At 40.9% G+C, this 24,955-nt stretch overlaps 2 protein-coding genes across 2 annotated transcripts in view; both read left to right on the forward strand.

The window, feature by feature from the left end:
• The first annotated feature begins 6,679 nt into the window (after positions 1–6,679).
• C12H16orf87 (chromosome 12 C16orf87 homolog) lies at positions 6,680–18,900 on the forward strand. Its single transcript, XM_032122266.1, has 4 exons — positions 6,680–6,868; positions 10,412–10,508; positions 12,701–12,883; positions 18,347–18,900. The coding sequence occupies exons 1-4, from the start codon at positions 6,803–6,805 to the stop codon at positions 18,463–18,465; spliced, it is 465 nt and encodes a 154-aa protein (XP_031978157.1). The 5' UTR covers positions 6,680–6,802; the 3' UTR covers positions 18,466–18,900.
• Positions 18,901–19,004: 104 nt separating this feature from the next.
• MYLK3 (myosin light chain kinase 3) overlaps positions 19,005–24,955 on the forward strand; it is a 45,095-nt gene continuing 39,144 nt past the window's right edge. Inside the window, exons 1-3 of the mRNA XM_032122262.1 lie at positions 19,005–22,397; positions 22,778–22,845; positions 23,451–23,556. The gene's annotated coding sequence lies outside the window, so the exon portion shown is untranslated. The remainder of the gene's footprint in view (positions 22,398–22,777; positions 22,846–23,450; positions 23,557–24,955) is intronic.

A 24,955-nucleotide genomic window follows, 5' to 3' on the forward strand; every position in this document is an offset into this window, starting at 1 on the left:
GCGTCGCTGCCGCTCAGAGCCCGCGGTGCCGCCGCCTGCCCGCGCACAGAGCGCTCCCTTTGTCTGAGTGTGCTTTTCTGCTCTGGGTGTGGGAAGTGCGGCGTTCCCCACGCCGACTCTCCTCTGTCCGTGGGGAAAAGGCCGCCTGCGCTGGTTTCGCAGCCTGGCGTGGCTCTGGGAATGCGGCGCGGGGTGCGCGGTGGGGTCTGCGGGTGGGTCACCTGTTGCGGGGCTGCTGGAGAGCGGCTCTAGAGTCGGGCAGACAGCGAGGCTGAACGAGCGCCAGAGCCTCGTCCCTCACCCTGTCACTCTGCCAGGGGAGCATTTGCTCCTGATCCTTCCCTCCCGCAGGAACAAGCCGGTCCTCTTTCACAGTTTCCTCATTGTTTCCAGATGATGAAAATGTTTTTATCTCTCGGGTTCAGTTCAGCTTTCATAGCAAATCACTGGAGGTCTGCCATGAAATACAACAGCAGCAGAATTCAGGGAAGAGAGAGGTAAATGCTCTCTCCTTGCTGCCCGTGGGGACGAGAAGGCCCTTTTTACCCGTCCTGCGTGCCCAGAAGAGCCTCCTTGTTTGTGCTCAGAGAGTGGAATAAGGGATCATTCAGTCAGGAATATTCCTATGACCTAATGTTACCTCCCTGAGTAAGAGCCTGGGCTGTAAATCAACCTTATTTGTGAATTGTTTTTGTAGAAGCTTCTTTTTACTTTCTTTTTCGTCACTTAGAGAGACTATGGCAAACCAGCTTCCTAATTTTAGGTGCCTAAATTAGATGGTTTGAGACTTGGGTTCTGTTCTGTTTTGGTATTTTCCTCGGCTGATGAAGAGCAAGGAAGCTGCTTTTGCTGTGTTTGATTTTATTTCATTACATACAATTATGTCTTGAGCCTTTTTTTGTCTTTACTATTTCTTCTTTCTAACAAGCTTCTGCTTGCCAGAGTGTTTAGTTTCACTAGTAATTTGCTCCAGTCCTTATTCTATTTCAAGTGCAATATTTCTCAGCACTTGCTCTGTGCTAATTTAAAAATAATTGCTGCTTGAGGATTTTAGTCAATTCATAGTTAACAAAATAACAGAGATGGGATGGTTTTTTGTGCTGAAGGAACATTCTTGAGGTAGTGCAGAAAACTCATTTGTTTTTGTTTCCAGTCATTGTACTGATTGTACTAAGAGCTTTTTCTTGTTTACTGTTCAGTTTGTGAAGGCCATGTGGAGTGTTTCTGACCCTGCTTGTCCTCCCTCCAAAATTCTGCCCACAGAATGACCCAATAGAGTGCTCTGTTAGAAATTCAAGTTCCAAGAAGTCCATTTTTGTTTACTTGAAGCTGCAGTAACTGTTGCAGGACATCGTATCTGATTTTTTTTCCCCCATATTTTAAACTTTTTTAACTTTTGAAATGTCAGGTTTTGGAGCCTGTATGTTTTGTCACATTACTTTTAAAGTTGTCATCAGTCATGTACCTGGAAAGCTGAGTGCTCTCTGAATCTGGCAGTTTGATTGATAATTAACAAACAGTGTCTTGGTGCCTTTTCTCTAGGTTTGATAAAAAGTAGTTCAGAAGAAAATACTTCAAGCTGTGGTAAGACATGTCAAGGTTGGATTTACCACAAAACCAGCCTAGATTTTATAGTAAGCTTTAATCAGATTACCTGAAATGTTCAAATTTTAAATTCTAATATTTACATTCAGTGTATACAAGTAGCCTTCCCAGGTATCTTAATTCAAGTGTATTTCATGATTCCTTAGAAATCAAGGTTGAAATGCTACCCAGATTATTAAAAGCAAAGTTTGGATTGTAATTTGGAAACACTAATTTTGCTGGGGGAAGAACACAAGTTAACCTTTGCTCCTGGTCCACACACTGCTGTTCCACCCCCAATCCATCCCCCAGAAACAGCTGGTGTAGCAGAAAGTGTCCAGCCAGCACTGCCCTCGTGTCTCTGATTGATCCCCCACAAGTAAAGGTACAGATCCCCTGACATCTCTGTTTCTGCACTGGTGACAATCCAAGCAAGCCCTCAGACCTTGCTTGCAAATTTTATAAGGCTGCTGGTTAGTGTGTAACACAGGGCAGCCTTGGAATGAGGCTTGACACCTGCAAATGCACTTTGCACAAGCCAAAATGGTTTTAGTAAAACATTGGAATAAATATATGCAAAACTGGAATTCAATAGTCTGGTTAATTTCTTAAGGTTAGAAATGCACACAGGAAATAAATAGGATGAAATAAAGCCTTTCCACGGTAAATGCAATATGAAGTGGTGTTAGAGAAAATTATTTCTCTCTTTACACATGGTAAATGTATCTCCAAAGGTTATTTTAATACAGATGCTTTCCTGAAAGTAAATAGTGTAGGATGAACTTGCAATGTTGAGGCAAAGTTGTTCCTAAACAAATGTGCAAATCGTATGAACCCAAGTTTCAGACAAACCAGACATAGGAGGTGGAGAGTGCTGCTTACCAAGATCCTTTGATCTCCATGTTGCATTCCATCTTTAGTCATAAAGACACAGGCTGGTTTTTTTGCAGTTATAGGAAGCTAAAAGAATGAATTTCGTATTGATGGTGCCCGGCTAGAGAACAACAGCAAATGTATAAATACATGGAAAGATAGATGGAGACTTGGAGAAATAAAGGTGATAAACAGACTAACAGCTACTCTCACATGTTTCCATTCTAACAGACCTTCAGCAAGCTGCTTTGCCATGAATAGTTGCATGGTTTAAACCCCATGATTACAATAATGACATGTGGTAACTGAGCATTCATTCTGCTGCTGCTGTTTCATTGAAATAAAGACACTAGATAGAAAACTGCTCTCAATAGCTTAAAATGCCAAAGTATTGTTAATGATATTTAGGAATCTTTGAGCACACTAAGTAAATGGAAACCACATAATGAAAACTAGATTTGTATAGACAAAAAGAGCAAGGTTTTCTGTATTCTGTGTTGTACGAGTAGAGAGGATGTTTTTTTCCTGTGGAGTACTGCTCATGGTAGCAGTTCAGAGTATAAGCAGCATTTTCAGAGAAATTACTGTTCCTACTGTTCTTCAAACTGAACATAAATCTTTAAGATTTGGTGCAAAGCTCAATGCAGTCCACTGCAAAAGTGCCAGTTAAGTGACTTCATATCTTAACGTTTAGCAACTCTCATTATCTCATGATAAGCAAAAACAAAACAAAACAAAAGGTCAACCTCCTACCCCAAAACCAAATTCAGATGGAATGTTTAAAATAGTCTATTGAATTCTCTTCATAAGAACCAATTGAAAAGACGCTCTATGAAAATGTAAGATTTTTGGTGAAAATAAATTATTTTGTAGAAACCAAATGGTTCTGAACACCATTTGGATTTTAAAAGTTTCCCACAAAAAAGGCCTGATACGTGAGAATAAAATGCTGGAAGCCTTTTTTTGGGGAACAGTAGGTGCTACTGCCATTAAATAGTTTAAGTTATTGGTATTTTAAGAAAAGCTTTTTTTAAAAATCTGGGGCAGTGGCCCTTTATTCTCAGGCAAGCTTTAATATGCTCAGCTGAGCTGGAGGCAGGAGCCAGCCTAAGCCTGGGCTTTCTGAAACCAAGAGGCATCAATGCTTAACAACATTTTGTATTAAAAATTGCTTTGTAGCTGGGAAACACTCAATATTTAGCTGTATTTGGACAGCGAAGCCAACATTTGTGCTGCTTAAATGTTGTTCTTACCCAAGTTCAGAGTAATGAAATCTCAAAGGACTTTTTAGGCACGACTTTGATTCCTTATGAAAGGACTCAGAGGGGACTCAGATTACAGCTGCCCTGAAATCTACTGGTGAGAAGCACAGTAACATTATTAAGTATTACAAACTATTGTTATTATCAAAATTACCAAAATCAGAGTAATAAAATAGGATTAAAGCTTGTTTGTATAATCAATGTATTTTTTATATAGTACTTTCTTCTTGCCAGTTGAATATTATCACATTACAACTTCAATGCCTTCATGGTAACATTGCAAATATTATCATCTACCTCTTCCTATTATTTGTAATTTTGCTCTCATACATCCTATTCTTGTATTTTAGCTATAACTTAAGAATTCTCTAGATAGTACTTTGGCCGTGGAAAGAATAAAACCCCTGCTGATTATGGCTTCCTAATTAGGAAGTTGTAACTTAACCAGGATGTGTTTTATAACCTTTTTGACACAAGGTTGCACAGCACTTTAGGAATTTAATTTCTCAATTTGCTGTCAAAATTTTGTCAGCACTTTGAGGCTGACAGAGCCCAAGGCTGTCAGCTGTCCCAGGGGACACTGCAGGAGAGTAGGATGCTTCCAAATTGCTTGGAGTGGTGAGCAGAAATACAACTCAGGAGTGCATCTCTCTCCCACTCTAAAGTGGATTATATATGTGAATTGTTCCTACTTTTTGTTTCCTTGTAAAATTATAGTTGCACACCAAAATACTGCGATGTGCAGGCAGTTGATGTGTCAGGCAGTGATGGGCGAAACATCTCAGGCCGTTCAGCATAGCTGGAGTCTGTGGTGACAACAGCCAAGAAAATAAGCCATCAGGTACTTACAAAGTCGTGTGTAGCTTTTGATGGGATAGAGAAATCGCATAACTTTCTTTATTTTCTATTTTAAATTGGTGTAAAACACATTTTAAGTGAGGCTTGGTCTTGCAAAGTACCTCTCATTGACTCTGTTAAGAGAGAAGGTACCTGTACCCTTAAAAAGGTATTTGTTGTTTTTATCTCAGTGCTGGATTAAACCTCTGAAATTGTGTAAAAGAAATAGTCCTGGACTTTCAGAACTCAAAACTAACGTGTTAAAAAATTAGAGTAACATGAAAAATACGTGTCTGGTAAATCAGTTTTCTAGCTGGGAACTATCTTGTTCGCATTCAATAAGGAAAACATTTTTGTTTGTATGGAGTTGTTGAACAGCTGTTACTGACTATAAAGAAAAACAGGGTATTGTCACAGATCTCTGTGAGCTCTCTTGTATATTGATTAATTTATTTACTAGATACTGTTACTATACTCAGCAGAGCCCCCTGCTGTTTTAAATCCTCCTCAAATACCTTTCTATGTTTTGCTATGTCTGGGGCCTATCAGTTAAGGAAAAAAAATTAAAAATCCAAATGTAAACTCAAGGTCCTGGTTGCATGGATTTGGTGTGGATTCAGGAGTGAAATCTGGATGTTGTGCCTGCATAGAACACATCTGCATTTTGGCGGCAGTCAGAGTTTATATGGAAAATAAACCTGTCTTGTCTTTGTGTATCTCTGGAGAAAGACCTACGCCACTGGACTGGTATAGGCTGGAAACAATATGCAGGGAGAACAGGGAAACAAATCCACCCTCTGAGTCATAACTTAAATACTGAGGAGGAAAGGAAAAGGGCAAATAAGCCAGTCTAGTAACTGTGTACACAGCCAGAAACCACCACACACATGGGGAGCCTCAGTGCTCACAAGGACAGAGCAGGACGTTCTCATGCCCTGTGTGGGAACCAGGCTCAAGGCAGAGACTGGTGGAAGGGGAAGACAAAAAAAACAGGTTGTACTGGCACAGGAGAGGACGTTGCAAACGATGTTTGATTCTTTATTCCTCATACTATATGGGAAGTAAGGATGGAGAGGGCTGGCATGACAATCTGGGGGATATTCGCTAGGACATAAATGCATCGATGTGTCAGAAATTCAGGCCCTGCTGAGATAGCTGCTCCTGTTGCTCTGGTCCTGATAGTGGTTTGGCAGTAGCATACTGCTGTCTGAGGGCATTGTACTCGAAAACATCCCATTTGTGAGCGTGACCCCACTCAGAGGCATGGCCACACACCCTGTTCTTGGACCACCAGGCTCCGAAAGGCACCAGTGCAGCAGGTGATAAACAACCCCCTCTGCTGCGGCTTGTCTTTTTCTGAATTGAGATGGAGACTAGAGAAATGGTGTTTGGTGCTTCCTGACGGCACGGACATTTCAGTCAGGCTCCCGCCAATGCCGGGCTCCCTCATTCCGGCTCCCCTCATCATTCCGGGTCCCCTCATCATTCCGGCTCCCCTCATCCTTCGGGGTCCCCTCATCATTCCGGCTGCCCTCATCGTTCGGGGTCCCCTCATCGTTCGGGGTCCCCTCATCATTCCGGCTCCCCTCATCATTGCGGCTCCCCTCATCATTCCGGCTCCCCTCATCATTCGGGGTCCCCTCATCATTCCGGCTCCCCTCATCATTCCGGCTGCCCTCATCCTTCGGGGTCCCCTCATCATTCGGGGTCCCCTCATCATTCCGGCTCCCCTCATCATTGCGGCTCCCCTCATCATTCGGGGTCCCCTCATCATTCGGGGTCCCCTCATCATTCCGGCTCCCCTCATCATTCCGGCTGCCCTCATCCTTCGGGGTCCCCTCATCATTGCGGCTCCCTTCAACCCCCGGGCCGTTCCCAGCGCGGCCGCCAGGGGGCCCCCAGCGCCACCTGCGCGCAGCCAATCCGGCGGCGCGGGCGGGGTCGGCCGCTCGCGCGCGCGGGGATGGGCGGGGCTTGTCTTCTGTCGGGGGCGCGCGGGGCTCCTCAGGCTCCTCCCGCCGCCTCCTGCTCTGGCCGCCTCCTCCTGTTCGCTCCTCCCGCTCCTCTCGGCGGCTCCTCACTCCGCCTCCTTCCCTCCCGCTCCGCTCGCCGGCTCCTCACTCCGCCTCCTTCCTCCCGCTCCTCTCGGCGGCTCCTCACTCCGCCTCCTTCTTCCCGCCGGCTCCTCCCGGGGCGGGCGGTGCTCCGGCCGCGGCCGTGTCAGCCCAGCCACGGCAGCAGCGAGCATGTCCTCCAGTAGGGCCAAGAAAGTGAAGATGGCCACCAAGTCCTGCCCGGAGTGCGACCAGCAGGTGAGCGGCTGCCGGCGGAGCGCTGGGCTGCGGAGGGCGGAGCGGGCAGACCGGCTCCGTGCGGCTGCGAGTCGATGTTTGTGTGAACTAGATGGTTGTTGCCTTTGCAGCTTTTGCATGGAATGTGTGTTGAACACCGCGTCCCTCTGGCAGGGTAGTGGAGTAGTTGTATTGTGCTGAGAGGTTTCTGCGAGGCTGCAGAACCGCTTGTTTATGTGCTGGTGTTGTTTAGTAACTGTGCGATTTGTTAAAAATACAATGAACTGGGGGATTTATATAATGCAGTTTCCCCTTTGGATGACTAATGTGCCCAGGGATGGGCGGGAGGGGGCTCGGAGGTTTTGTCTTCTCATGGGGTGGTTCGGAAGCAGCGAAATCGAGACCTCTGGTGCAATTTGTGCCCTGTTCCCGAGTGCCCGCGTGAGCTGTTGGTGTCCCACTGCGGGTTCCTTGTGGGCACAAAATGGAGCTACTCACACGAGCGGCAGCTGCTTTGCACCGCTGCCGTGTCAGGAGCTTGTCTCCATTTACTGGGAATGATGTGAGTATTAAAAGCAGGCGAGTTCGTTCCAGCGGAGCTCCGAACAATGGCCCGGCGCTGCAGCGGCGGCTGTGGGGCTCGGCCGAGGGGCAGCGCTTGTCACATGCGCTCCTGGGAACCTCGGCTCTGTTATGTGACCCTGGAAAGTCAACCCTATTCACTGGTTTAGCCATACTTAAAAAAAAATTAGAAGTCTCATATAATTTTTCTCTACTTGCATAACTTTTAAAAAAATCACATTATTTGTTCTGACTTGCATAGTTTTTACAGTGTTCCTACTCATCCTGGCACAGTTGGGAGTGCTGAGCTGTGTGTGGGCGTCCTTTCATGTTTTAACCAACAGATCAACCACTGCAAATGCACGTTAAGCACGTCACTGAAATACTATTTCTGAGAAAGAAATCGTGTGCCAAGTTCTGGTTATTCAGTTGATGAAAGGAGAAACGAAAATGAGTGAGAAGTCATATATGAAAGCGGTGGTGTTTTTGTTTGTTTTGGATTTTTTTAATAAGTGTAGTGAATGTCAAACTACTAACAATAAGTAAGCAAGCATTGCAGGCTTTTTAAGCTGACGTGAAAACTTTCACTTTGTTCTGCACTTACATGCATATCATGTGTTTTAGTTTTTGTCAATGTAGATTTTCTGTTAGCAACTCTTCTGTGGCTTACATGGATTTAATGTGCATATATGTTCTGCCTTGGCACACATTGCTCATAGGACCTTGTTTTCCACTGCCAAATACTTGAGGGGGAGCAAAGAACTAAAGCCTACAGTACAAATGAACCCTTTGCAGAATTTAAGGAAATTCTCATATAATTCTTAAGTGACTGTGTCCTGTACTGGTGTTTCTTAAATTCCTCCTTAAGCAAGGGCTTAGTATTTGTTAGTGATTTTTTTCACTAGAAGTGGCATGCATGGAAATATTTAGACAGCCACAATTTTGGAGCGAAATATTGAGTAACACTTCTTAGACTTTAAAATATTTTTCTGTTGTAATTTAGATAAAATGCCATATTTCAATATTTTAACAACCAAAGCATAGCCCCGTTAAACTAGAGAGCTTGAAGTACTTGCAGTCAATCTGAGGAAATAATTATCACTTCTTAATTTAGCATCAGGTAAAATGTCTTGTATGAGAAAATTTCCTTTTTGTTAGGAAAACGTTAGACAGCGTGAAATAGTGTTTACTACGTTAATTATGTTACAGGATGTTACCAGTGTGGGTCTTCAAAGGATAACCGATAGGTTTCAGTGATAAACCCCTTCCCCCAGACCCCCACCCTCAAATGGTGCACACCCCTCCCTAAATGCTAAACCTGTAACACTAGAACAGTATTGTTCTGTTAAACACAGCTGAGTTCGTTGAAAAATACTGACTCTGTTCCAATCCCCTGGGGTGGCTTTGCCAAAGTTTTTTTTTACAACAAGCCTGGAAACGTCATTATTGGAGAGACCCAAGTGTTCAAAAACGGATTTAGCTGGAACTCTCTATCACCTTAAGAACACACACATATTATCTTCTGGATAGTAGGACTTTAGTACTGTTACACTGACGTATGAACAAGGAAACAAGCGTGCACGTGAGTCTGCTAAATTCTGACCTTTAAGGTTCAATAAACCTCTGTTGGACTTGTTTTTATTATGTCAGTGTCTCCATAAAGGGAATTAAAATCTCTAGTTCTGTAAAACCTGTATCAAAAAGTCTATCTGTAAGCTTTTTGTAGGGTGAAGTGCAGGAGTTCAGATGTGCTACAGAAAGCAAAATAATTTATTTATTCTGAGTAGCAGTTAAGTTCCCCTTTACAAATTCACATACAAATTTGGCAGGGTTTTTTGAATCAGTAGAACTTTGGAACTTGGTGCTTCTCCATGTCTGGTTAAATTGAGGAGGCAGTTGTGGTTCTGTGCTCCTGTTTGTTTCAGTGGACATTGGCAAACTTGTAGTGACCTGTCTTAAAGAATTGCATTTGTGAAATTACCTCCTGCCTTTTTTTCCCCCCACTGTCATGCTTCAGCATGACTCCACTTTAATGTGTGTTATTTAATCTCTTCCAGATCTCTGCCTAAACTTGCTTTGATTTGTGTTTTCAGTCTTAAACCTAATCAAAGCAACATGGTGTATTCCTTAATACTCTAAAAGATCTCAAAAGATCTTGGTACTAAGGTAATGAGGTTTGTAGTTTATCAGTGTTACTTTTTTAAAATTGCTAAGTGGATTTTTGTTATTTTTCATACTAAAAGTGGGATTTCTTGTTTTACACTGTCATTTTCTGGGGGAGCATGCTGCTGCTGTCTGCTTAGCTGATCAGAGGCACTGTATTCTCTGAAACTCCTGGGCCTGCAGTCAGTTCTTGTCTGGCTGGGCTGAGTTATTTGCATTTTGAATTAACGAGGTTCTTCTGTACCCACCCGGCCTTGTCTGCAGCGCTGTGGCAGTGTGCTACAAATGCATCTGTTTTGCTTCAGGCTCTATTGTGCCTCTAAAGCTGCTCCTGCTCTCTAAAGGAGCTGCTTTCAAATGCTTCTGAAAGTGAATGCATTCACAACGTAGGGTTTAACTCATAATTTTTTTTTTTCCAAGTAAATAGAGGAAGCAAAACTGGAAATGTCTGACTGATTTGACTGCTGATATTTGAGAGCTCTGAAGAGAAATTGTAATTCTATTTTAATTCAACCTTCCTTTAATGCTCTCTACTTTCCCCCACCCCCTTCCTGCCAGTCTAGGGAAAAGTAGTGCAAAGCAATCACAACAGCTGTACATTTCAAGCTTGATTTTTAACAACTGCATAAAGAAAAAGCTTGGTGAGTGATTTACAGCCAAATCTGGTTTTACTATGTTTAAATACAGTAACAGTACAGGCCATAGTTTGCAGTACAGACTGAGTTTGAAGAGTTATCTCTGAGGACAAAATGTGAGTTACTAAGTGTGTTTTTTCTTCATGGGACAGGAGTTTTGTCATAATTTGCAATTATCTGAAAAATCTGTCTTTTGTTTTCCCAGGTTCCTGTTGCATGTAAATCATGTCCCTGTGGCTACATATTTATCAGTCGAAAACTCTTGCATGCTAAACGTGCTGAGAGATCACCACCCATCACAGGTAATACTTACAGAGTGGGGGAGAAGGGGGGCAACAGTTCTTTCCCCTTATTTCCTGGAGGCAGAAGATAGTGTTTTACTTCTCTGTGTAAATTGACTGTTGTCAGTTCACTTTCCCATAAATTTGTGCATGGTAGACTTCGAATATGTTAATTTTTCTTGAATCTTGAGGAGAGGGAAAGCTGGTATTTTCAATCTTCCTTTGTACTTGTGATGTTGGCATTTATTCTGTGTATGTTCTAGGGGCACACATTGATCACTATGCAAAATAACCCCTTAGAGAATGGTTTGTGTTAATCCTGTTTTGAAACTAAATGTGTAGAGGTCCCAAAAGGATCTGATTTCAGAGTACATGCTGATTGAAGCTGGGTTTTCAGAAAATAAAAAAATCAGTCATAATTTAATCTAAAACTGGGTGGGTCTTGCTTCTCTCTCCATGATTAAATTAAATAGTGCTTTTTTTGTGCCTAACTTGTGTGTCTTTTTTTGATGGACTCAGTAAGAAGTCAGTTGAATGTGCATTGTGGCATGAATAGCATTCTCTTTGTGTTCGTTTTTATCACTTTCTCCAGTAGTAGGAATTAGTCAGAACAAGAGCCTGACAGGGAAGATATATATATTTTAAAAAACCCAAAACAAACAAACAAAAAAAGACAACAAGAAAACCCCCACAAAACCCAACCAAAAACCAAAAAAACAAACAACCAAAAAAAACCCTGACCCAAACCCAACAAATATCTGATCTATAATATCTACTTTTTAAAATCATGTATCAGACCTACAAAATGGAAGTCAGCTATTTGATGTTTTGTATCAATGTTTTGAAGGATAGTTGTAGATTACCACTTGTAGGAATTAGGTGACATTGTGCTGACAACTTTCAAGGTAGAGGAGGTTAAGAAATGTCTGTGGTAGGTTGGAAGTGTTGGTCAATTTTCTTTCCTCTTCCCCCTTTTTTGGTAAAGTAGTTACCAAATAAAGCTGGAGGCCATAATCTGGTTGTATAATTCAACTTTGTACAGAGGAAATGCACCAGTTGAGGCAAAATGAATATATGCTGGGGGCCATCCTGCTGGAAAGCAGCTCTAGAAAGTGCTTTTTACTGTGAGTGTGACCAAGCACTGGCACAGGTTGTCCAAGAGGTTGTGGAGTCTCCATCCTTGGAGGTACTCAAAAGCCTTCTGGATGTGGTCCTGGGCAACTGGCTCTTGGTGTCCTTGTGTGAGTAGGGGTTGGACAGGTTGGTCTGCAGAGGTTTCCCCCTTCTACCTCACCCTGGCTGTGACACTGTGAAATGCAGGTTCTGTATTAGCATTAGTGACTGGACCTTGCTGTCCAGCTTGTACAAGATTAATGGGACAGCTGCAGCCAGAAGAAATCAGTTCCCCAGAGAGATACAGTAGGAGACTGTGTATGTCTATATTGTGCTCCTAAGGTAACCACAAATTCTAGAAAATGTTGTTTCTGTATTTTCAGCAGTATAGCTACTGCAGAGTGGTGCTGCAGCCTTGCAAATGTGCAGCTAATCCATGAGTGTGCTGTGGTGACTATACTATTTTTGGCACCCAAGCTCATTAATTCATACTTAACTTCAGATAAAACTCATGTAAATACTCTTTTCTTTTAATGACTTCGGTGTTTAGGAAAACAATACACCTGTTCTGCATTGACCATGAGAAGGCCTTGTCATAGGCTGGGTGTGGTGGGACACATACACTGTGTTTTGTGGCATTTACTGGCAGCACCGTTGACTCACCATTTGATTTGTCTGAGCAGCAGCAATGATTTCATTGTTAGTGTCAAAAGAAGCCCAGGTGCTGTGGTGTTTGCTGTATGATAAACTTTTCCTAGTGGAACAGATACAATGGGCTGTCTTAAAGGCTGTGATGTGTGCAGTTTGTGTTCCCATCTTATTTGGGAAACAGCTTCTTGTGTACCAGCGAACATCTCATGCTGCAAAATGCATTTGAAGTAATTAAAGGCTTGATCCTTGTAACTAAGAAGTGAAGCGTCCTTCTGGATCTGACACCTTAATTTCTGCATGGATATCATGCAGATACAATTGTTCTGTAAAGGTATAGGCATCTGACCACTTTAAAGGAAAAAGTTAATTTGTGGGGTAAGCATTAAGAATAAATTAAGAACAAAGGTGAAAACAACCCTGGATCATGCCATTTCTGTTCATTTGCACAGAAAACAAGAGTGAGGCCAAAAGGAGGCGGACAGAGAGAGTTAAGCGAGAGAAGATAAATTCTGCAGTAAATAAAGATTTAGAAAACCGAAAAAGATCCAGGTCTAACAGCCATTCAGATCATAGCAGACGAGGAAGAGGAAGACCTAAGAGTGCCTCAGCGAAAAAGCACGAGGAGGAAAGAGGTATGAATGCTGGAGAAATGTTTGTTGGATTTTCTATTTGTATCTTTTTTAAATCAGTAAACCTTTTTACCATTCAAACCATTTAACTAGACTAGTTCAGCCAGTACCTGATACCTTAATGTGGGGAAGGAACTGTTTTGCATCTGTAGAGACCTCTGGTTTTATGTTTCAGTGTCTGATAAAACTAACTACAAAGATCTAAATCTGTATTTTTAGCCACTGTATCAAGTTTCAACATGTAGGTTAAAAGCCATTGGATAAGTAGGTTTTTTATTTTGTGTTGGTTTGTTTTTATTTTTGTTGAGGTGCTCCTGCTCTATATCACAAGGACAAACCATATAATGGTATCTGTTGTCAGAAAGGGGATTAGGATAACTGGATTACTTTAAAAGTTTCTTGAAACCTTTTGGAGGGTCAAAGTAAAAAAGGCATCTTGAATCACTACTATGACCTGAATTTTGGTCCTGTGTTTCTAGAGGAAAGAATGCCTCCTTGCCTATATAGGGTTCCTTGGTGACCTGCTGTTTTTAATCATTATACACTAAAGAGGCTGTTACATGACTAGAGTAATTCTAGAACCACTCAAGAGTGTGACTGTCGCTTAGGGTTCCTCTTGTTTTAAGAGCCTATTGACATTGCATTTTCTAGCTGTGTTTTTGGAGATAGTAATTTTAGATGTGAATTATGAATCCAAAACTTAGCATGGACTTAAAAAGGAAGACAGATAAAAGGGGAATAACAAGACTTCATACAAATATTCAAAAGATACTGTTCGTAAAAACTCCTGAAGCCTTGAAGTATATGTTATGGCATAACTCAGAAATGCAATTATTTTTTCCCTTCCACCTTACAAAAAAAAGGGTGTTGATCCATGTTGAAAATTCCTTTAATTTCTGACTTTTCAAAACCAATTTTGTTATCTCTGCTGTTTAATGTAAAACTTCCTTAATGTTTCTTTAATGTAAAAACCAAGTATAAATTTGGATTTGTTGGAGGTTTTTAAGTGTTTTCAATGTGGGAAGAGGAGGTGGAATTTCATTTCTGTATATTGTCCAGATGGCAATTGTTTTACTGTAATAGAAATGTACTTGTAGTACCTAATCTCTTCACTATTGCACAGAATTTAATGATGTGTATAGCTTCCCTATTCGTTACTGACCCAAGCTGGACTTTGTCTGGTAGCTTTAGGATCCTATCTAGGCATTTAATTTCCAGTCTAGTTCACAAACAGCATTGGTTTTAAAATTCCAGCAAGCTTGGGTTGCCCTATAAAAGTGAATGTTCCTTTCTGTCCCCTGACAAAGACCAAAGCAACCTAAGCAACCAAAGGAAAAGATTAATTCTCTTTAGACATGTTTTATAGTTTCCAAAAAGCAAGAGTTTGACAGCAGGAGGGATATTTAGAGAACATATTTTCCTATCCAAAACTAGGCTGAATGTTTCTAACCTCTTGCTGCAGACTCTGAAGTGTGAGCATACACCAATGCTTTGAGGTAGAAAACTCAGGTAGAGATATGGATATAGTGGAATCTTTGCATAAGAGTGTGCGTGGTGTGCCTCTTCTTGGTGTTTTTTTAAAGTTGAATCTCACTTGATAAGGTTGCCTTCCTCTTCTTGTGCTGTTTTTACCATCTCCTTTACTTGATCTTGTGATGGCTGTTTCTTCCTCAGCCTCTTGTGCAGAGCTGGTGCAGTGATTGGCCTCACACCTGTTTGTCATAGTCTTTGCTCCAGTACAGCACATCTTATTGTTCAGGAGAAAGTAGGCTTACAATATTTTCTTACTTCTGAGTTCTGGTTATGTCAGACTATAGTGTGTTTAGACCACCATAGCAATTATCAGGCAGAATTAAAAAAAAATTATATATAAGGCTGTCATGGCTATAAAAACAAATTCAGCAGGGAACTCATCCTTTTGTAAGTAGTTACTAAAATAGGTTTACACTGACCTCTCCCTTTTCAAGTTGCATACAAAATTGATACTACTATGTGTGGAGTAATTAGTGGGAATTGTAGAAATATTATTCCTTTACCACACCTGCTGCTTGATAGCGTTGTGTATATTAAGCAACTGTAATTCTACTAGAGTTAAGGTGGTTTTTGTGTGAGTGGTTGCTAGTCCTTGTAGCAGCGTGTCTAGTGTTGAAAGCCAGCTCTGGAGTGCAAGATGTCAGCTTAGTGTGTTAGACTTTAAGTATCTTATTTCCTTGCCTGTTGTATGTCTCTAGGATATTTTGGGTGCATGTTACTTGCCACAGAGGTTGTGCTGTCCTTTTGCCCCAAAGACTTGAAAAGAAGCCACTGCTTGCATGGGTGTTTAAATAGTTGGTTCCTAATGTATTTGTAAATGGAAAAACAGGCAGACAGAAAACACCTCAGTTGTAATAACATGTAAGAACAGATTATGTGTACATTTGAAGACCATCTAGCTCTGAAAATTTCCTTCCTGAAGACCCTCATGACATCTGTAGCTTTGCTTGTCATGCTCCTCCATACACAGTGTGCTTGTTCCCAGTTATGTCTGTGCCTTTGAGTGGTTCTTTTGTGTCCTTTGTGACTGGCTCATATTAGAGCAAAGAGCTGCAGCAATTAAGAAGAATAGAATAATCAAAAAGGCTTTTTTAAACAAGCTATTTTCCCTGCTATTGCAGATTTAGCAAGAAGGAATGGAGGGGGAGGAAAGAGGAAGCAGATGTAGATTGAGGAGATATGGCAGTACTGGGACCAGAAAATCATCCTGTCATACGTTTCAGAGCCATGTGATGACCCTGGGATGTAGGAACTTCTTCCTTTAGGCTTGGCTTGTCAAAATTGTCACTCAATTTCTTTGTCAGATGTACTACGATGTATTTTGAAAATACAAACGCTCCATAATAATTTGACTCTGATTTTGTTGTGGGGGTGTGTTCTTTGTTTTACTGTATGGGACTGTGACACACAGCTAGATTGGTTCCCAGACTGCCTTGTTATCTGGGTAATACCCCTGATTGTATTAAAGCAAACAAAAACACTTGTATGCTGGAGGAAGTGGTCTTGGTTATTCTGAAAGAGGTTACCAGCAAGCAAGTCTCAGTAAGTGTAGTCTGTAGACTTGCTGAAGCAGACTTGTTACTTAGCAAGACAAATCTTCATAAAGGTATATACATACATTTCAGTATCCTGATAAAACTTAAGATGAATACATTTTCTTGATGCAAGTTTTCTTTTTCCAGTAATTTTCAGCTGGATTACTCGAACATTTGCTTGCCCAGTGTGCATATTTGAAGTAACTTGCTACCTTGAAAAATGAATCCATACAAAATTTGTGAAGGGGGAGGTCCATATGTGATTTACACATAGTCACTGTTCTAAGGGCTGTGGTATAAGTGGGTTGCAGGAGATCTGGGGGTGCAAGAGATGTGCTCCAGAAAAACTATTTTTGCCTAAATAGCCTCTCAGTTGTATAACAAACCCCTTAGTATTCAATGTCTTACTATCTTACAGAAACACAATACCATTTTTCTTTTGCTCATAATAGAAAAATGAGTCAGAACTCCTCTCAGATAAGACTAAAGTGGAAAGTTTTCAGAGTGTGTGTCTAAGTTGTGGTATCCTATGACTAGCGTGTGATAAAATGTCATGCAGCTGTGAGCTCTTCACTTGTTACTGATGAGAACTACAATTGTCCTGAGAGTGCATGAAGCTTGCACACCTGTTAATCCCTGATACCAAGATTTGAGTAAACTGAAGTCTCTCAGGATAAGGCTGATCTGAGAGGACAGGGAGGAAGGGAAACTGAGAAGTCCACAGTCTGTTAACAGCAACCAGGGTGTGGTACAGGGGGAGTATTTTTAATTTTGCTGGGTGCTGATATATTCAAGTTGTGGCTGGATTCGTTTGGATCAGGAAGCATGAAACAAGGGGTGGGGCGCTTAGATATGAAAATAGAAGAGGTTAATGTGGAATAACCAGTGTGTGTAGTGTCTGTGCTCTGAAAACTCCCTGCACTGTTAATTTTTAAATGGTGAGAGGGAGGAAGTGGAGCAACCCAGAGTGTACATACAGAAACTGATTTGTCTTAAACTGTGGGGTAGGACTTGCAGCGAAATTCGGTTTCAAACTCATTTCAAACTCAGTACACTAGAGGATATTGTCTTGCATAGCCAGGAAGTCAGCAAAAAGCTGGTTTCTGCTATTTCTGTATCAGTATTATGTCAGAACACAGTGGCAAAGGATTTTTGAGGTTTTACCACATAGTTGATTAGTACAAGCACTTGTGGAAGGCAGTCTGCTCGAATTCTCTCCATAGCTGTAACACAAATGTTGCCTACTCTAAAACCATTGTTATGAATGTGAGCATTGAAGGCTGTGTGGGTAGGTGGAGATAGGAGATGCTGGTGTCTTTTTTCCTCATGGTGCTTTCCATTATTTTCCGGCACTGCCTTTTCTTTGGCTTTCCCATGCTAGTTTAGGTGTCTTGGTGGAGCAGTTGCCCGAGTGAACATGTGTGACTATGTGTTAGTGAGACAGGGGGATAATGAGTCCAGGCCACTGTGGAACCTGGATTGGAGATGGAGTTCCACAGCTGAAAGCTCTGAACATACTTCTCTCTTCCTTGTGTTTGCAAGTCTGGTATTCTGTTGACAAAACTGTTTCTTTGTTGGCTTTATTTTCTTAACAATGTGTGTCAGCAACTTGTGGCTAGCTAAACTGGGATAAAACTACTCATGATCTGGAGGAGGTGGTATTTATGAAAGTGGCATTTCTCAAATTGTACTATTTTATGAATTTTTGTAGTGCAACGTAGTTTATTTGAGCACTGCAGTATGTAAACTTTTTGATGGCTTCCTGTTGTGTGTCTGTGGCATTGAAGCAAGCCAGCATCAGCAGAGGGAACTCACGGGCTTTTACTTGCTCAGTGCGGTGTTAGCATTGTTCTACAGCTGGGATAAGATGGAAAGTCTGTAGTGTAGAAAGTCCAGAAATGTGCATGATGATAAATTTGGAGCCTGACTTCGTCCAAGTATCTGCTCTTTGGCCTTTGACACTGCCATTAAACTCTCAGGTTTCTTTCATGTAGTTGTAAAGTAAGGGGGCAAATGTTGTGTTTATTGAGGATATTGTAAAATAACTTTGTTTCTTGGATGGAAGGTGTTCATGTGAAAGAAAAAAACCCAAACCACTAAAACCAAAAAAACCTGAAGGAACACTTGAATACGTGTTTATCTTTATGTTAGCGACTCATTCTTCCTTCATCGTTAAAGAAAAGAAATTAATTCATGGTTGGCTGACTCATTCTGTGGCTCTTCCAGCACCTTTGTGTGCGTCCATTACTTCCTCCTCTTTCTCACTCCCTTTGTGCATAGGAGTTGATTGTCTAACTTCTATTCCACTACTTCACATGATTTATTAATTTCTGTGTAACTTGCATTAACGTCAAATAATGGTAAAAGCTTCTAATAGTGACTTTTTTTTCTTCTACAGAGAAACAAGAAAAAGAAGTTGACATGTATGCTAACCTTTCAGATGAAAAGGCCTTCGTATTTTCTGTGGCCTTGGCGGAAATAAACAGAAAAATTATCAATCAAAGACTTATTCTGTAACTTGTGAGCATAATCTGGTGCAGTTTTGTGCAGGATGGCTAGCAGATTTCCAAGGTGCCGTGGACTCTCGGAAAGTGTGTTGTCTGCACCAACAACGACCACAGCATTTCCTGTTAAAATTCTACTCCTGGTCTTGGAAATCAAATTCTGTCTCTACAAGTCAGAAAGAAAGTGGTCACAAGATTGTGCTGTGAAAAATCAGAAAGCAGATATGTTTTACGCCTTGAAGACAAATGCTAGACAAATGCACAGAGAGACTGCACCCATTCCAGAGCACTTCTTTTGAATTCGCTGCCAGAAATGCAATATTTTAAATATTTTCAGAAATAAATGATTTTCCTTTAAAATTATATATTTCAGATTTTTCAACTATATTGCAGTTTACATATGTACAGTTCACATAACTTTTTAATAAATTGATATTCCAATATTTTATTGAACTGAGAATTAAGTGTATTTGTGATACTCAGGGTGTGTTGGTTTTAATCCTCTTACAAATCTGGTATTCATGCTAGGTATGACTTCAGTTTTACATTTTTTAATAGGTGTGATATAATTCTGGTAGGAAGAAAGTTAAAGTGGTTTAATGTGGGGGGATTATTTTGTTAGACAAGTTCATATTATTTATGAATTATGTCTAGAAAATAATTTCTTGCTACATAGAGCTGTTTTTTAAAAATCATATACTTCGAGGGGGTCAGACTCCTGAAGTTTGAGAGCCAAGCACTTGTTTTGTAACAATTACTTGCTGAATGTCTGCCTTGTCCGGCTGGTGTGTTCTTGTCCCATACTCTTTCTTGGCCCATTATTTACTGGAGAGGGAGAGAAGGAGACACCAGAAATGTAGATCTGCAGTTGGCATCTTGTGACGGGTATTTCCAAAACACGAGGATGTGGTGACTCCTTTTATTCCCCATAGCTTTTTATGTCTGTGTTTGAAAAGCGTAGTTCTTATTGGTATTGTGTTTGGATTGCTGACTGTAAATACCAAAGCAAAGTCTACCTGAGTGTGCAAAAATGAGCTGTTCTGATAGAAATAGTTCTGCGGAAGACATTCAACAAAGTAATCTTTCTTGAAGTGGTATAGTGCAATTGGAGCCAAAACTCTTCCTTTAGTAACTATATGGGGGCTTTGTTTTACCAAGAAAAAAACCCAAAGCCTCAAGCTATGTAAACTCCTGAGCTAGGAGGTAATTACATTAATAAAATCTGACACCCTGGCGTTTTGTCACCTTTCATTTGCTCTTTTCTAGGAGGGAGAGTGCAACTAAATGTCTTTTTCTTCAGTATTACTGGTGCTTTTTCAGTATCACATTGAGTAGTGAGAATTGTCTAATGAGGTTCTGCTGCAGAACTGATCTCTGGGTGGAGGCCAAGATGTTTATTAATAAAGCTGGAGTATCAAATACTGGCTATTTATTAGTTAGTGATTAACAGAAGGAGCTGTGATAGCTTCAAGTTAAGCCACAAGGCACTGATCACATGCAAACTGTGTGAATAAAAGCAGGAAACATGGAAAGTGGTTTTTCTTTCTTAACTCCTAAGGAATAATTTGCATCCTTATTAACACTGGGTGAGAGAGATGGTGTGGAAATGTGCTTAAGCCATTAATACACATTTGTCTTTATTCCAGTAAATGAGAAATTACAAACACAAGACCTACTTCTCTGCATCATTAAACTTCTGCTTCCCAGAGCTGTAGTCTGTCACAGAAACCAGTAGTAAGGACAGATGAGTGGATCTTAAGGACAGAGAATATGTTTGCATGGTGAGTTGTTAACGTCACAGTGACAAAAAGGAAGTTCTGACTTAAGGATATGATCAGGCTGGTGTTGCTTCTGTTGCTGGAATGAGATGTGCTGTGTTAGGAAGGGACAGAGGGAGCTGCCAATGCAGTCTCTTTGGTGCTCTGACCTGCTTTCTACAGGTTTCTATCTCTTTATGTTCCTGCATATGGAATTTGTTACCGTCACAGGACCGAAGTTAATGCTGTTGGATGTGACAAAATTGTAAGTTAATTTCTGCATTTAGATTGGTGCTAATCAGTACTTTTGAAAAACATGTTTGTACCTCTCAAACATGCAAGGCCATATTTTCTCCTTCACTGGTGGAGGCTCTCCTGAAACAGTTCCCTTTGTATTCTGCAGGTCTCTTCTGTCAGCTCTTTCCCACATATCGTCATGTTACTTCTCCTGATGGCTTCCAGTTTCTTCGAGAAAGCTGTGGTGGAAACAGGTGGCCTTGAAAGCACCCTAGGGAGAGAGTGGGTCTTTGCCAGGGAATCTGGCAAAGCAAGAAACGTGACTTTCTCTTCCCACCAACCAGAAACAAGCAATTTTTTCCTATATAGACAGGACATTTCGGCCTCTTCCAAAATCCCTGGTAACTATAGTGTGCCAAGACATAGGTTTCTTGGAACATATTCAGTAAGTGAACTGGAAAGTATCTGCTTTGTACAAAATAGGCATCAACATGATGGATCTCAAGAGCTCTTTCTTTGTGTGTTAGAGATGAGCCATGGATGAAACACTGGCAAATCACTGTAGATTATAATTGTAAATTGTATTTGTTCTTGGTCTATGAAACTAAAATAAAGCCAGTGACAGCTGAATGAGGAAAGAGTAAAATTCTATGTACTGCAGCTCTGACTTGCTTGGAAACTGCATAGTTTCTGAGAAGCAAGAATAAATATGGTAAGGCTTCAGGAAGTTGCTTACGTGAAGCTTTTTTTTGTTACTCTAGTTTCAGTGTAAGATTTTAGGCTCTGCCTTTGACTGTCATTGTGGTTCAGGCTGACTTCATTTGTTTCACTGCATTTTTTTGTACCCTGCAACCTTGCACAGAAAAATAGTCTTTCAGAAAAAGTGAATTAGGCTGCAGTTTTTTAATGAACAAAAGATCAAGTGAAATACCACTGCACCTCTGTACATGTTGACTTGCCTGACTGGATAAACTTTTTGTTGTGAACTGAATAGTTTGGGATTTTACTGGGGACTGCCTCTTTGTAAACCACCAGTTAATGAGTGGCTTTCTGCTGCTTCTTTTCCTTTTTTTTCCCCTGAAGATCTGTGCTTCCAGTGTTTATAGCTTTGTGTAATAGCATGTCTGGCCATCAAGTGGGCTCACAGTTCAAATTTTGGCTTGAGATTTCTCTGCATTTCCTCTCCTCTGCTCCTAGGTGGCAGCCGTATTCTAAACAGCTCACTGTTGTTCAGGCATTCTCACCATGGAGACCCGGAAGAGGGTAGCGTTTAATTTTCAGTGAAAGCAACCTGAAAGATTATTTTTCTTTGGAACATCAACTCCTACCTAACACGGGAAATTAAAATTCTGCTAATGAGTGTTACTGGCCGTCTGCACTGAAACACTGCTTCATCACTTGTGTGGGACATCAGCTCTTAAGGTGTGAGGACTGGTAGAGTTGGATAATTTGTCAGGACCAGAGAATTCTGACCTTTAAATTAGTAATCAAATAGAAAATAGTTTAAGGAAACGCTTCACCTCCCCTGGAAGTCCCATATATGTAAGTTTTCTTTGGTCAAATTTTACGAACATTTTTTAATTTTCCAGTTATTTTTGTTCTGATACTGTTACAGTTGATTAAAAGAAGCTGAAATTGGGACAAGGTATTGGGGAATACTTTGCAGATTATCATTGCCCTGTGGTTGGACGGGATTTATTGAGAGAGAGACTAAAAATGAGATACTGGCTTTGAATATCAGTTCCCAAACAAGGTCTTTAGGTTGGTTGTACATAGTGCTTTTTGATTTTAGTTTTTCTAGGTTTTGGGGTGTTTGAAGCAGTGATCATGTAGGCTGTTAGCAGCACTGTGTCTGTTCCTTGTATCTTGGACTCTTGGACTGTACTACCAAGGATATTTAGTATCTTACTGCCTAACAGGACATGGTGCTTTACTTCTGAGAACCTTTAAGGTATTGCCAACCTGTGATTAAACAATGTAACCAGAAAGCTGGGTTAAGCCACAGTTTAGTTTGGGCCTGTTTGAGTTGTTGTTTTTGGGAAGGATCCCTGTTTGTACATGAACACGTGCAGGTGTGTTGTAAGCTCTGGGTGCATCTGTGCAAGTGCATTTGTTTGGGTGGGGAGCGTGTTCCAAGCAAATCCCATGGTACTCTGTACTTCCAGTGCTTAGATTTGCATCATGGAGTAGTCTTGGGGAGCAGGATGGAAATGACTTTTACAGGAAAATTGACCTGGAAGGTTCTTAGCTGTCAGTGGATGTTTGGTCTGCAGGACCAGGACTACTTGTAGCACATGTTGGGCTCTCAGTACCAACTGTTTAACTCCACAGATCTCCTTTTGTGCCTCACTTCTTGCTTATGGAAATACAGCAGAGCCAGTGTACAGACAACCTTTCAGGTGAGTCTAAAAGCATTTTTTCCTTCAAAGTATTGACAGTGCTGTCAGATTTTTTTTTTGGTAGTAGGCTTCTTGCTAATTTTACTGTGGATTCTGGCAAATAACATCTAGCAAATCTAACTGCAGCATTCCAAGGCATTGCTTTCCCCAGTTATTTGCCTATCCTTTATGGAGGTTGCCAGTTTGGTTGCAGTGGTGGTAGGACAGCTCTGTATAATAATGGAATAATTTTATTTCCTCTTTTTTTATGTTATCACTTTTAAAACAAACTATTAGTTACAGAATTTTAAGTCTGGTCGCCCTAGAGTTGTAAATGATTAAGGAGGGTTTTTGGTTGAGATGAAGATGATAGAATTTTCTGTATTATGGCAGATCAGACACTGCATGATTTATACAGATATTATGAGTTCATAATGAGCTGAAAATATCTGTGGATCAATGTACTAAAGTGTTTGGTTTTTTTTTTTTTCCTGCACTTACTTTAAAAGGGTTTCTGACAGCTGCCAGCTGTTGGTTGGGATGTGCCATCTACGTAAGAGGCAAGGAATTGATTAGGATGGAGGCAATGAAAATGGACGAATCTCTGTATTTCCTTTTTTCTGCAGAAGAAAACTTAAACCTGCTTTCATCAAAGTTGTTTAAAATTTCAAGCCCAGAACATGGTTCACAGGAATCATTTGGTGTCATCATGTGGCATTTCCCCAGGAAAAGGTCAGGCACCTCTTCTTCATCTTCCCCTCACTCCACCCCATAAGCTGCTTTTCTTGGTGGTACTTAATTGTACGTCAAACCTGAGCTCTATCTTCGTTTACTGCCTTTGGTCTCCTCCTATGTGTTATTTCTCTCAATTAAAACTTACTAATTTTGTTAATTAGAGTTAAGAATTAAATACTATTTTTAATCCTGGACAATGTTGAGGACCATAAAATGCTGTTAAGAACAGTGAGTGTTCCAGATACCAGAAGTACAAATATTAATAGACTGGCAGTTTACCAAGTTTCAGTGGTTTCCCTTTTGTCTTGGAACAAACAACTTATGAATATTTAATGGAAAATATCATGCTAATAAAGAGAAATCTTCGGACTGAGGTCAGAGTTGCTTTATATGGAGAAGTTGTGGAGCAAAACGTGTGTGTGTGTGCGTGTGTGTGGCCATGAGGGCAGGTGTAGTGATGAGAGGTTGGAGTCTCTGCTGTGAAGGTGCTCTGGGTCCCAGGTCCTGGTTCTCAGCAACACCAAAGATGCATTTCAGGGTCAGTGAACTTGCTGGGGCAAGAGGTGACCCAGGAGTTCTGGTTTTCAGTAAAATGAATAAATTATTTTACTGGTACAGTTGTGTATTTGAAAGTAGCGTTTATTGGTGACTTCTTCAGCAAATAAAAAATTCTGATGTGTTAAAGGACATTTTTAAGGAATGGCATACAGTTTATTAACAGCAGAGTTCAGAAGTCTTTAGATCTAGACTTGTCATAACTTGCATAAAAGTGCTCTAGGTATTAAATCTATCTGTGAAACCACACACAGTGTCCTGGAGGTGATACAGGTTTTGTTGTACAGAGTCAGAGGAAAGGCACGAGTGTGAGAAGCTCTGGAAAAGGACAGCTGTTTATTTTGCGTGAGCCTTTCGGCTGGGGACTGTTAAAACTGAAATGTTAGTGTGTAACCTCAGGTGAATGAAATTGGAATAAGGCTCAATTTGTATAAGCTCACCAGGGAACTGTGGACTGAGACTTAAGGTATAAGTGCCTTTTACTGTAGCTTTCTGAAACTGTGGAGGATAAAGATTGCTTCCTGTCATCTTGGAAAACTAACAAAGCTCTCTGTTCTTTAGGACAGAGCAATTCCAAAGAAGGAAAAATGGTGCAGTAAGTTAGGAAATGCTTAAGAAAGAGATATAATGAGTCTTGGCCAAGTACTGATTCAGAGCCTGGTCCTGGGGTAGTTTTACCTCTGATTATGTTGACAACGTGCAGTGAAAAAAAATTTTTTTTAAGGTTTTAATTTAGTTTCTTAAGTAGAATTCCCTACCAAACTGTGTGGACAAATCTATCTTAAGATTAGAAGATGAGCATTAGAATTTACTCTTAAGATTTTTTTCCAGTGGCAGGTCT

The sequence above is a fragment of the Corvus moneduloides genome, chromosome 12 (genome assembly GCF_009650955.1).
Source record: "Corvus moneduloides isolate bCorMon1 chromosome 12, bCorMon1.pri, whole genome shotgun sequence".
Lineage (NCBI taxonomy): Eukaryota > Metazoa > Chordata > Aves > Passeriformes > Corvidae > Corvus > Corvus moneduloides.

Excerpts from the sequence above, each read along its gene's own strand:
- C12H16orf87 (XM_032122266.1), top strand. The coding sequence starts at position 6,803 with ATGTCCTCCAGTAGGGCCAAGAAAGTGAAGATGGCCACCAAGTCCTGC. Across the intron at positions 6,869-10,411 it reads GCCCGGAGTGCGACCAGCAG|GTTCCTGTTGCATGTAAATC; the intron begins GTGAGCGGCTGC and ends TTGTTTTCCCAG. Across the intron at positions 12,884-18,346 it reads AAAGCACGAGGAGGAAAGAG|AGAAACAAGAAAAAGAAGTT; the intron begins GTATGAATGCTG and ends TTTCTTCTACAG.